This window comes from Galeopterus variegatus, unplaced genomic scaffold (assembly GCF_000696425.1).
Source record: "Galeopterus variegatus unplaced genomic scaffold, G_variegatus-3.0.2 Scaffold2959, whole genome shotgun sequence".
Taxonomy (NCBI): Eukaryota; Metazoa; Chordata; class Mammalia; order Dermoptera; family Cynocephalidae; genus Galeopterus; species Galeopterus variegatus.
Genome location: NW_007729070.1, coordinates 238,135 through 250,696, shown reverse-complemented (window position 1 = coordinate 250,696; position 12,562 = coordinate 238,135). Strand labels below are relative to the sequence as shown.

At 38.2% G+C, this 12,562-nt stretch overlaps 1 protein-coding gene across 1 annotated transcript; it reads right to left on the bottom strand.

The window, feature by feature from the left end:
• Window positions 1-598: 598 nt before the first annotated feature.
• Window positions 599-1,690, bottom strand: LOC103599428 (actin-related protein T1-like). The gene has a single exon (XM_008583539.1). It carries the CDS (start codon window positions 1,688-1,690, stop codon window positions 599-601), a length of 1,092 nt encoding a protein of 363 aa, XP_008581761.1.
• Window positions 1,691-12,562: the final 10,872 nt, after the last annotated feature.

Genomic DNA, 12,562 nt, shown 5'->3' with positions numbered 1-12,562 from the left:
CTATTAAACCAACTGTCTCAAATAAATATAAAAATAAAAAGAGGTGATTTATAGTGATTTATAGTGCTTGAAAATTTATATGGCTGTCTTCAATCTAGCGATGTGACTTCCATGAACATAGAGCTGGGAAGACAGGTATAAAATATTTTTTTTTTCTTTTTAGGTGAATGGTTTTATTTCAGTCAGGCTAATTTTTAAATATTATCCTTGACCCTTTATTTTTCATCGCCCACTTTTCTTCCACCTTGCAGTACCTCTAATTACATTCTCGCTCAACCATTTGTGTAAACACCATGGTATTTATTTGTTTTATATATTTGACCAAATGCTTATAACTATATAAAAACACACATTTCTTTATATATGTACATACAAAGTAGCATAGACATATATGCCTTCTAAGCATAGTGGGAAAGGACCATTGTTTTGATCACCAAAATAAGAAAATAGTATTACAAAGACTTCTCTGCGTTTTCCATTTCTCTCCCAATAATATGTTGAGGAAATAACACTTAATTAATGAAAAAAATATGTTTATGCATAATTTATTCCACAATTACCTTGTTGATTCCCATTAATTGTTTCCAGTATTTTACCCTTAACAGAATGAGGTGACCCACATCTGCTTGAAACTGCTCACAGCGGTGATGACGGATGCACCAATCCAGGCAGAGAAACATCTGTCAGGAGAAGCCGTGATCTTGATGGGGGTCCCTTTGAAAGCCAGCTGTTCCACTTCTCTCATGAGCCGTTCCTCCAGCCCAGGGAAGAGAGTGGTGCCCCCAGACAGCACAATCTCTGCAAAAAGTTTCTTCTGGATGTCCCTGTCACACTTCATGATGCTGCTAAAGACCATTTTTGAGAGTCCTGGATTGTGCATTCCCAGCTGGTTGGGAGCAAAAAGAACCTCAGGCACCTGGTACAGCTCTTTCCCAAGTTGTATGACCTTACCGTCTGGCAGTCTGTATTCCCTCAGGACCTCCTCAGGCCTCTTGCATAGCTCTTTTTCTGGCTCCAAGGCAACATAGCACAGATTCTTTTTGAAGTCTTCCACCAAGGCCTTGTTGAGTGTGCCAGGGAAGATACATCCTTTAACAAAGAGGAGCTGGGTGAGGTGCTCTGTGATGTCCCTCCCTGCCACACGGAGCTGGGTGATTGCACGATGCAGGCAGTAACCCTCAAAGATGGGGACAGTGCAAGTGACCCCATCCCCACTGTCCACCACCAGGCCTGTGACACAAGCAGAGGCATAGAGTGCTACCACTGCATGGTTGGACAGGTAAAAAGCAGGCACACTGAAGTTCTCAAACATCATTTCTGCAGTCTTTTCCCGAATCGCCAGTAGATTCAAGGAGGGCTCAGTCATGAGTACAGGCTGTTGACAGGGTTTTACCCCCAGCTCCCACTCAAAAATATGCTCCCAGAGTTTCTCCATGTCATCCCAATCCGTTATCAGTCCACGCTTAATGGGGTACTGCAAATATAATGCCTCATGCCTGTGCAAGGCTTTTTCTCCCACATAGTACTTGTTTGGATTGGCTCTTCCTGATGGCATGTTGAATTTAGGATGACCCACGACAGTGTTGATGACATGACGAGGTTCAAGTTCTCCAGACAGGCCTGCTTTGCAGACTCCAGAACCATTATCTAAAATCACAGCTGGAACATCTAATACGTGTGGATCAAACATGTCCGTATCGTGCTCTTCTGGACTTCACCAGAATAAAGAACTCTTGGGCCACTCTGTGAGAAAACAGGCACCTTTGGAATCCCAAAGTTCTCAGGTTGTCTCCCAGGCAGAGCTAGAAGACTGTCCACTATACACCCAAATGCCCCTCCTCAACCCATGAATCCTGTTTCCTTTCTGGTGGGCCAGGGCCTACTGAGGCGGTTTCAGTGATGACTGTCTTTTATGTAACAATGTAGCCATGGCAACAGTTGTCCTTAGTGATCATCAGAAGGGCGGGGTCTCTGGGCCAACAGTACTCCCTACTTGGTGAGACATTAAGCAGAGGAAGGAAAATTACATCTACAGATAGCTTTGGTAAGCCTGTGAACCCACAGCAACGGCTTAGTTTTAGAACAAAGTGAAGCTGAAAACTGTTTGTCCCAGAGAACTGCCCTCTCTGCTCTGCTCAGCTGCTGCATGTGGGAGGACAAATATTTCTATCCCTTTGGTAAAGGAAGGAACTAAGCACCAGACACATGTTCAGGTTGAAGTGGGAATACCCATCATCCACTCAACACACTTTCTTTAATTTTCCTTTAATTTTTTTCTGTTTTAACAGCTTTATTGAAATACTCTTTGCATATTATAAAATTTACCCTTTTAAACTGTCCATTTCCATAATTTTAGCATGTATACAGATATATGTAAACATCACGAAAGACAAGTTTAGAATATTTTCTAAATATTTTCACCTCTTAAAGAATCCTGCTGGTCTTTAGCTATTATCCCTCATCAGACCATCCTTCTAAGCCTATTCCATACTAATACATTTTCTGTCTATGTAGATTTAACTTTTCTGCATTTTTCATATAGATGGAGTCATTTAATATGTGGCCGTTCATGACTGGCTTCATTCACTTCATATAATGTTTTCAAAGTTAATACATCCTGTGTATATAACACATTTTCTTTATTCATCAGTTTGTTAAAAATTAGTGTTTCACCTATTTCATTATGAATTATGCTACTAGAAATAATCTTGTACATGTTTCTGCATGAACTTATGTTTTCTTTTTTCTTGAGAGAAAAAGTGGAATTTCTGAGTCATATGATAACTCTATGTTGAATCATTTAACGTACTGTAAGTCTATTACTGAGCAAGGGCTCACTACCTGATGCACACAGAAGTCAATACCACAGCACCAGATTTTGCAAGAAGAAAGGATTTATCTGCCAAGTCAAATGTCATGGAGGCAGGAGGTTCAGTTGTTAAGTTTGTCTCCCAGAACTAGAGTCTGAACGGGCTTTTAAGGGCTATTCAGGATCCCTGATTAGCTAAATCCTAGTCAGGCCAGATGACATGGCAGAGACGCATAAAAAGCATTTGACAAAATTCAACATCCCTTCATGATAAAGACTCTCAACAAGCTAGGTATAGAAGGAAAGTATCTCAACACAATAGAAGACATCTAAAACAAGCCCACCACCAATATAAAACTGAAGGCTTTCCCCTGAAGAACAGGAACAAGACAAGGATGCCCACTCTCACAACCCCTATTTATCATAGTACTGGAGGTACTAGCAAGAGCAGTCAGGCAAGAGAAAGAAATAAAGGATATCCAAATAGGAAAGGATGAAGTCAAACTGTACCTATTTGCGGATGATGAAACACTATATATAGAAAATCCTAAAATCTATCGAAACACTCTTAGAGCTGGTCAATAATTTCAGGAAAGTTTCAGGACACAAAATCAATACCCCAAATCAGTTTCATTTATATTCTCCAATAATGAGCTAACAGAAAGAGAAATCAAGAAATTATGCCCATTTACAACCGTCAAGAAAAAATAAAATAAAATACTTAGGAATCAATTTAACCAAGAAGGTGAAAGATCTCTACAATGAGAACTAAAAACCACTACTAAAAGAAGTTAAAGAAGACACAGAAAGGTGGAAAGATACTCCATGCTCTTGGATTGGAAAAATTTACATTTTGAAAATTTCCATACTACCCAAAGTGATCGACAGATTCAGTGCAATCCCCATCAAAATGCCAATGACATTCTTCATAGAAATGGAAAAAACAATCTTTTTCTTTCTCCTTTAAATTTTTATTTTGTCAATATACAATGTGGTTGATTATTATGGTCCATCACCGAAACCTCCCTCCCTCCTACCTCTCCCCCCTCCCACCCAAGAATGTCCTTTCCGTTTGCTTTTTGTAACAACTTCAAAAAAATTGTAGTTGTTATATCTTCCCCCCCCCAGTTTTCTTTGTGTGTGTGTATTTCTTTTTCTCTGTCTGACTCGTTTCACTCAATATTATTCTCTCAAGGTCCATCCATGTTGTTGCAAATGGCAGTATTTCATTCGTTTTTATAGCTGAGTAGTATTCCATTGTGTAGATATACCACATTTTCCGTATCCACTCATCCAATGATGGACATTTGGGCTGGTTCCAACTCTTGGCTATTGTAAAGAGTGCTGCAATGAACATTGGGCAACAGGTATACCTTCTACTTGATGATTTCCATTCCTTTGGGTATATTCCCAGCTGTGGGATAGCTGGATCGTATGGTAGATCTATCTGCAAATGTTTGAGGAACCTCCATTCCATTTTCCATAAAGGCTGCACCATTTTTCAGTCCCACCAACAATGTATAAGAGTTCCTTTTTCTCCGCATCCTCGCCAACATTTATCATTCAGAGTCTTTTGGATTTTAGCCATCGCTCAACATCACTCAGCATCCGGGGAATGAAAAAATAATCTTAACATTCTTATGGAACAACAAAAGACCCTGAATAGCCAAAGCAATCCTGAGCAAAAAAAATAAAGCTGGGGGCATAACACTACCTGACTTCAAATTGTACTACAAAGCTAAAGTAACCAAAACAGCATGGTACTGGCATGAAAATAGACACTCAGACCAGAACAACAGAATAGGGAACCCAGAAATCACCCACCAGGTTTACAACCACCTGATATTTGATAAAGGCAACAAGAACATACATTGAGGAAAAGACTGCCTCTTCAATAAGTGGTGTTAGTAATTTGGATATCTGTATGCAGAAGAATGAAACTATACATGTACCTCTCACCATATACAAAGATCAGCTCAAAATGGATTAAGGACTTAAGTAGAAGACCTGAAACAGGAAAACTACTAAGGGAAAATACAGGGGAAATATTTCAGGAACTAGGTCTATGCACAGACTTTATGAACAACAGCACAAAAGCACAAGTAAGAAAATTAAAAGTAAATAAATGGGACTATATCAAATTAAAAAGCTTTGGCACAGCACAGGAAACAATCAACAGAGTGAAACTACAGCCTACAGAGTGGGAGAAAACTTTTTGCAAACTATACATCCAACAAGGGATTAATATCCAGAATATATAAGGAACTCAAGCAATTACGCAGTGAATAACCAAATAACCCAATTAAAACATCGGCAAAGGAGCTGAATTGATATTTTTCAAACGAAGACATACAAATGGCCAATAAATACATGAAAAATGCTGAACATCACCAGTCATCAGGGAAATTCAAGTTAAAACTATATTGAGATATCACTTTACCCCAGTTATTCTGGCTATATTCAAAAAGATGAATAACAAATGCTGGTGAGGATGTGAAGATAAATGAATGCTACTACACTGCTGGTGGGACTGTAAATTAGTACAACCACTATGGAAAACAGTATGGAGTTTTCTTAAACAACTACAGATAGGTCTTTCATATGATCCAGCAATCCCACTTCTGGGCATATACCCAAAGGAATGGAATCATCATGTCAAAGGGATACCTGCACTCCCATGTTCATTGCAGTTCTGTTCACAATAGCCAGGATATGGAACCAATCTAAATGTCCATCAACAGAAGACTGGATAAGGAAAATTTGGTAAATATGCACCATGGAATGCTACGCTGTCATAAAAAAGAATGTAATTCAGCCATTCACAGCAACATGGATGAACTTAGAGAAAATTATATCAAGTGAAATAAGCAAATCACAGAGGGAAAAATATTGCTTGTCCTCACTCATAAGTGGGAGCTAAAAGAGAAGGAAGGAAAGAAAGACCACAGTGGTGTGTTGGACTTGCAGAGGGAGAAAGCATACCTAGGAAAACAAAGTGCATTGGGGAAAGGGGGATGGTTAGGGATGTCAGGGATTAATTGGATGGGGGACACGGGATATAATTGCAATTTGTGGTTATGGGCATGCTGTCAGTATCGATCTGGCCTTCACATCTTGAGCACAAGTGTTGATGGTCAGCTTTGTACCCTATGAATATTCATAACCAATAAAAACTGGTGCTGGAGAAACTGGACATCCATATGTAGAAAAATAAAACTAGACCCATACCTCTCGTCATATACCAAAATCAAATCAAAATATAATACTTGGATATTAAACCTGAAACTATAAAACTCCTAAATGAAAACATAGGAGAAAACTTCAGTATATAGGACCGGGCAAAGACTTTATGAATAAGACCCCAAAAGCACAGGCAACAAAAGAAAATATGAACAATTTGGATTGTATCAAATTAAAAAGCTTCTGCAAAAGAAAATAAACTAATAGAGTGAAAAGACAACCAACAGAATGGGAGAAAATATTCACAAACTATCATCCAACAAGGGATTAATATCCAGGATACATAAAGAACTCAAACAACTCAATGGTAAGAAAACAAATGACCCAATTGAAAAATGGGCAAAGGAGCTGAATAGGCCTTTCTCAAAGGAAGACTATAAATGGCCAATGGACACATGAAAAAATGTTCAGCATCACTCCGCATCAGGGAAATGCAAATCAAAACCACATTGAGATAATATATCACCCTAGCTAGACTGGCTATTATCAAAAAGACAGAGAATAACAAATGCTGATGAGGATGCGAAGAAAGAAGAACCCTCCCACACTGTTGATGGGATTGTAAATTAGTGCAGCCATTATGGAAAATGGAGATTCCTCTAGGAACTACCAATAGAACTGCCATATGATCCAGCAATCCCAGTTCTAAGTATATACCTGAAGGAATGGAGATCATCATGTTGAAGGGATACCTGCACTCCTAAGTTAATTGCAGCTCTATTTGCAATAGCCAAGAGTTGGAATCAACCTACATGTCCATCAACAGACAACTGGATAAGGAAAATGTAGTATATATAAGCCATCAAATATTACTTTGCCATACTACTCAGCAACATGGATGAACTTAGAGAAAATTATAAGTGAAATAAGCCAGACGTGGAAAGAGAAATACCACATATCTTCACTCATAAGTGGGAGCTAAAATAAAGAAAGAAACAAATGAACAAACAAAGGGAGGAAAGAAGGAAGGAAGGAAGAGAGGAGGAAAGAAAGAGGAAGGAAGGAAGGAAGGAAGGAAGGAAGGAAGGAAGGAAGGAAGGAAGGAAGGAAGGAAGGAAGGAAGGAAGGAAGGAAGGAAGGAAGGATCACAATAATACATTGAACTTTCAAGAAAAAAAGAACAGAACTGTGGTTATTAGAGATGGGAAAGCAGGGGGGGGGTAGCGAGAAATTACTTAAAGGTCACAAAGACTGATTACATTTTGTAAACATGAGTATACTAATTATCCTGATTTGATCACCACATATTGTACACATATTGATTCAATTTCATAACCCACAAATATATATAATCAATTATCTTTCAATTAAAAAAAATAATTTTTATGGTTAGAATGTATTTGTGATTTTTTTTGCACTTTAAATATGTTTTTAAAAAATTAAAGGTACAGGCTAAATAAACACACTCTAGAAATCTTTAGTGATGACAGAATTATGCATTACTTTTCTTTTTCCTCTTAGAACAGCGTACACTTACCCTGAAAAAATTTACTCTAAGATTTTAGAACTTTTGGACACAAGAGGGAAAAACTGTCATGTAAAAACTGCAAGTTATTTTCTTTCTCTCGATTGGTAAGAACTCAAATCACTTGGGGAGGCCTGCTCTTTTGTTTTCAGGAAAGTGACCTGGATGGCCCTTGTTTCACGAATAGAAAATATCTATTGTTCTTAGAGAAAACTATATAGTAATCTGAATGTAGATATTTTACATTCAGAACAAACTGTTCTCTTTGGTAATGTGAATTGTTTTTTATGATTAAGTCATGGCTGTATCTGCAGATTTTATTGCTTTGGGGTGGCGGGTTGGTGACTTTCTATGAATTTAGACTATACTGTGTTTGAATTGTTGCTTGAAGTTGTGGAAGTGTTTAGCAATTTCTCACTGGATACTTTTCCTTAAAGACCTAGAGAGCTACAGAAAAGATGCACAGGCATGATCTTTACCTGCTGCACACTACAATTCTTGCAAAAGGAGAACCACAATAGGTGTATGTGGCTTAAATTGGACTGGATTGGTAGTATTCTACGCATTGTACTTTTCAATTTGAAACCAAATGACCCAAGTTTTGGGAAATACACTAATACTAAATAAAATACCTTCTGGTGTCACCATCTTTAGGGCTAAAGAGTAAGGGTACAATTCAACAAGGTTGCAAGCAAGAGGATGTGAGAATGGTCTTAGAAGAGTTTACATCCCCATTAGCAACCATCCTTAAAAATGACAGGGTTTAGGTGAGGAAATAAGAACATGGAAATTGGCCCTCATTTGGGAGTAAGAAGAAACTTTTCCTCTTTCTGGGCATGGAAAAAGTTGGAGCTTGATCTGGAACCTATTGTGTAAACATGCTCACACCATTTGTTGTTTGGGGCAGGGAGTAACAGTTATCCCCTGGCTTCACGAAAACAAGCCAAGAGCTAGACAGACAGGTGCGTTTTGCAAAATCCTGGTTATGAATTTGTCTCTATGGGCTATAAGAGCAGCCACATATACTACTAGTCGTAGTGGTGGTACAATATTCTCTATATTGTATTTCCCTTCCATCATCCCCAAACTTTCAGTAAGGTGTTCTTCAGTGTTTCAAATTTTACCAAGAGCAATAAAGCCAACAGCCAGCACCTGGGTCTGTATTTACCTGACTTTCTTAATTCTTTGTTGTTTTTCTTCCCCAATTTGACAATGCAGCCTGCACAAACAAGATTGATGCAAAATAGCTTTTTTGTACCAGTGCCTCCCCCAGGTCTGCAAAACAACAGTAGCAAAGTGGCCTGTGTGTTAAGGTCCATGTCTGGGACACAGGAGGCTAAATGTGAGGATGAAGCAAGCCAGTGAGCAAGCAGGCTGAGTGGGTCGGTATGAAGCCAAGTCGCAGGGCAGGCAAAGTGGTCAAGTCCTTTGTCCAACATAGAGTCTGGCAACTTCAGATGCTGGGCTAGGGGGTGAAAGTGTAAGAAACCTCTGCAGCCAAACTTTACAGTAGTATATAACCCCCATAAAGGCAGAATCTGTCTTGTTCACTGCTATATCCCTAGTGCCTAGCATAGTGCCTGGAATGTAACTGCTGCTTAATAAATATTTACTGACAGATGAATTTAAAAAATGGGAATTTTCTCTAGGTCTAGAAGGAACTGCTCCAAAAGCCACCTAAAGCAGAAAGACTCACAGATCCATCTGTCTAATTCAAAATGTGCACTCTATAGTCTTTAATTATGCTCCCTAAATATCCAAATTATCAGGCAAGGGCATTTTTTAAGGAAAGAGGGGGCATAGCCATGGAGAAATATACATTACGGTCATAGCTTAGGCAAGAAGATGGATCCCACCTGATGCTCAAAAAAGGAAACCAAGTCAGAAGCTCACAAGTATAAAATAGGCCTTTAAAGCTCATCACCCAAGTAAAGTGAAGGGACTGCTCCAACTCCCTGGAGTTAAACCCACAAGAATGGCCTTTTGTAAAGATTTTTTTTTTTTTCCTTTTAGGTTTTTATTTTATGTCCCTTATAATCTGGTCCCTTTTGGATGAGTTGGGGAAGTGAGATCAGTATAATATGATAGGTAGTAGTATGATTTTTCCTGGGCTCCCAGGGATGGACACTGAGCCCTGCACAGCTCTGAGAGGTTCTGACTGATTTTATAATTTATCTTTCTCCATAACGGGGTCAGGGACCTTGAGATTTTAAAACAACTACTTTAACTCTCCATTTCCCTTTGCTTGTTTAGACACAGAGTTAGCAGCCACTTCAAGATGGTAATTTTCTGATCTCTTCCACCTGCCTGGCTGTCATTTCATGACACCTTTTTATGCAAGTTTTCATGTCATTAATTGCCCTTTTTTAATTCTGTTAGGAGCCAGTGTCCTTTAATGTCATCCATTGAATTTCCCAAGAGTGAACACTTTTTTTCTCATCTTGCAAACATCTCCTAATTAATGGTCACCACCGCCTTCTCATTAACGCTCAATACAGGAGGCAATTAATGATCACTCATGCACCAGATGAGATTTTCAGGCACAGCACAATCCAATAGTGCTGTAGCTTTTGTGACCTCAGTCAAAATTTCATTTCTATGTTCTTTCTGTAAAGGAAAGGATGCCACAACCTGTTTCTTAACTTCTCCCAAGCAACGGACTCTTTCACTTAGTCAATAAATATGTTCAGATCATCTCCATATATATTTTTAAAGTCCAAAAACAATGAAAAGTTACCACATCCTCAACTCTCTATATTCCTCTATTACCTCCTCTCTTCACTTTTTCATAGTCAAGCATCTTCAATGAGTAATTCATACTCACTATCCCTACTTCTATTTTAATTCAGTATAATCTGGCTACTTAAGTACTCTTCCTATTGCAACTGTCTGACTAAGCTCAGAAATTATGTCTACATGCAAAATCCCTAATTTCTAAGTGCCATATATTTCCACTGACCACCAAGAATTTGCAATTCTGGTGATAATTTTAGCATCATTTTTGGTTCTTGGCTATCATCAGATTTCTTATACTGTTTCTCCTCATTCTTTTTTGCTGGCTCATTTTACTTCACCCATCACTTAAATATTAATATATTCCAGCCTTCTTCCTTGGTTTTCGTTCCTAAAATCATCCAAGGAAATACCATCTACTCTTCTGCCTTTTGCTAATCATTTTCCAAATTGGTGTCTTCTGTCCTATATCAGTCTGTTTTCTGTCATTTATAACAGAATACCTGACACTGGGTAATTTATAAAGAAAAGAAATTTGTTTCTTACAGTTTTGAAAGCTAAGAATTTCAAGGTTAAGGGGGCACATCTGTTGAGGGCCTTCATCTTGCTGGAGACTCTCACAGAGTTGTAAGACAACACCATGCACCAAAAGGTGAGGGGAAAAAGGCATCCTAAAATACTCTCTCTCTCTCTCTTTTTTTAATAAAGCCAGCAGTCTGCTCCCATGATAACCCACTAATCCATAAACCCATTAATCTGTGAATGGATTAATCCATTCATGAGGGCATAGTCCTCATGGTCCAATCACCTCTCCAAGGCTCCACCTTTCAAATACCATACTGGGGACTAAGCTTTAACATGAGCTTTGGAGAAGAAAAACATGCAAACAATATCAGCCCCATTATGTTCCTGAGCTCCAGATTCACTGTCTGGCTTCCTATTCAAAATCTCCACTCAGATGACCCACAAGAAATTCACACTCAACATTTTCAAAATAGACATGTCATCTATCCCCATCTCAAATTTATTCCTCCTCCAGTGCTGCTAGCGAATGGCACCACGATCCATACAGTTGCTCATGTCAGAAATGTGGGAGTCATTCTTGATTCCTCAAACTTTTTCATAACTTTGACACAAACAAGTTGTGTCAACGTTCTCTCCTAATTATCTCTTGAAACCTTATCATTCTCTCCAATTCCCCACTAATAGTTTACCACCATCAGTATGAAATCCAAAATCCTTATCATGACCACCCAATCCTCACTTATTTACCCAAAATTTATTGTGTTTCCAGCTCTTTCTAAGAATGGTCCAACATGCTTTTCATGTTTAAACCCCTGGCTACCACTGTAGTGTTGTCTCTTTAAGTGCCATCCAACCTCTTTGCCACTTTCTGTATTTGAATCATAGCAACTTAATTACATTTCACTGAATCCATACTGCTTTCTTGCTTCTCTATCTTTGCAGGAACAGTTTGCTGTAACTGAACTTTAAAAAAAAAATATTCAGTGATGAGATATATTCCTTCTATACTTAATTTATTGAGCATTTTTTATCATAAAGAGGTGTTGGAATTTATTAAATGCTTTTTCTGCAACTATTGAAATGATCATATTTTTCCCTTCATTCTGTTGATGTGCTGTATCACATTTATTGATTTGCATACATTGAACCATCCTTGCATCTCTAAGAGGAATTCCACTTGATCATGGTAAAGGCCATATACAACAAACCCACAGCTAATATCATATCAAATAGACAAAAATTGGAAGCTTTTCCTCTAAATTCTGGATTCAAGGATGCCAACTTTCTCCAGTCTTATTCAACATAGTACTGGAAGTTCCAGTCAGCACAATAAGGCAAGAGAAGACAATAAAGGTTATCCAAATTGGAAAGGGGAAAGTCAAACTGTCCCTATTTGTAGATGACATGATCACATACATAGAATACCCTAAAGGCTCCAGCAAAAAATTGGTAGAACTATTAAATGAACTCAGTTTTGTGGCAGGATACAAAATCAATTCACAAAAGTCAGTAGCCTTCCTATACACCAATAATGAAATAGCCAAAGAAATCAAGAAATGAATCCCACTCATAATAACTACCAAAAATATGAAATACCTAGGAGTAAATTTAACAAAGGAGGTGAAATATCTCTATAATGAAAACTATAAAACATTGGCAAAATAAATTGAAGATAACACAAATAAACAGAAAGATATCCCATGTTTATGGCTTGAAAGAATTAATATCATCAAAATGTCCATATTACACAAAGCAATGTACCCATTCTATGCAATCCTTTTCAAAATACC

Coding starts and splice junctions, on each gene's coding strand:
- LOC103599428 (XM_008583539.1), bottom strand. CDS start 1,690: ATGTTTGATCCACACGTATTAGATGTTCCAGCTGTGATTTTAGATAAT.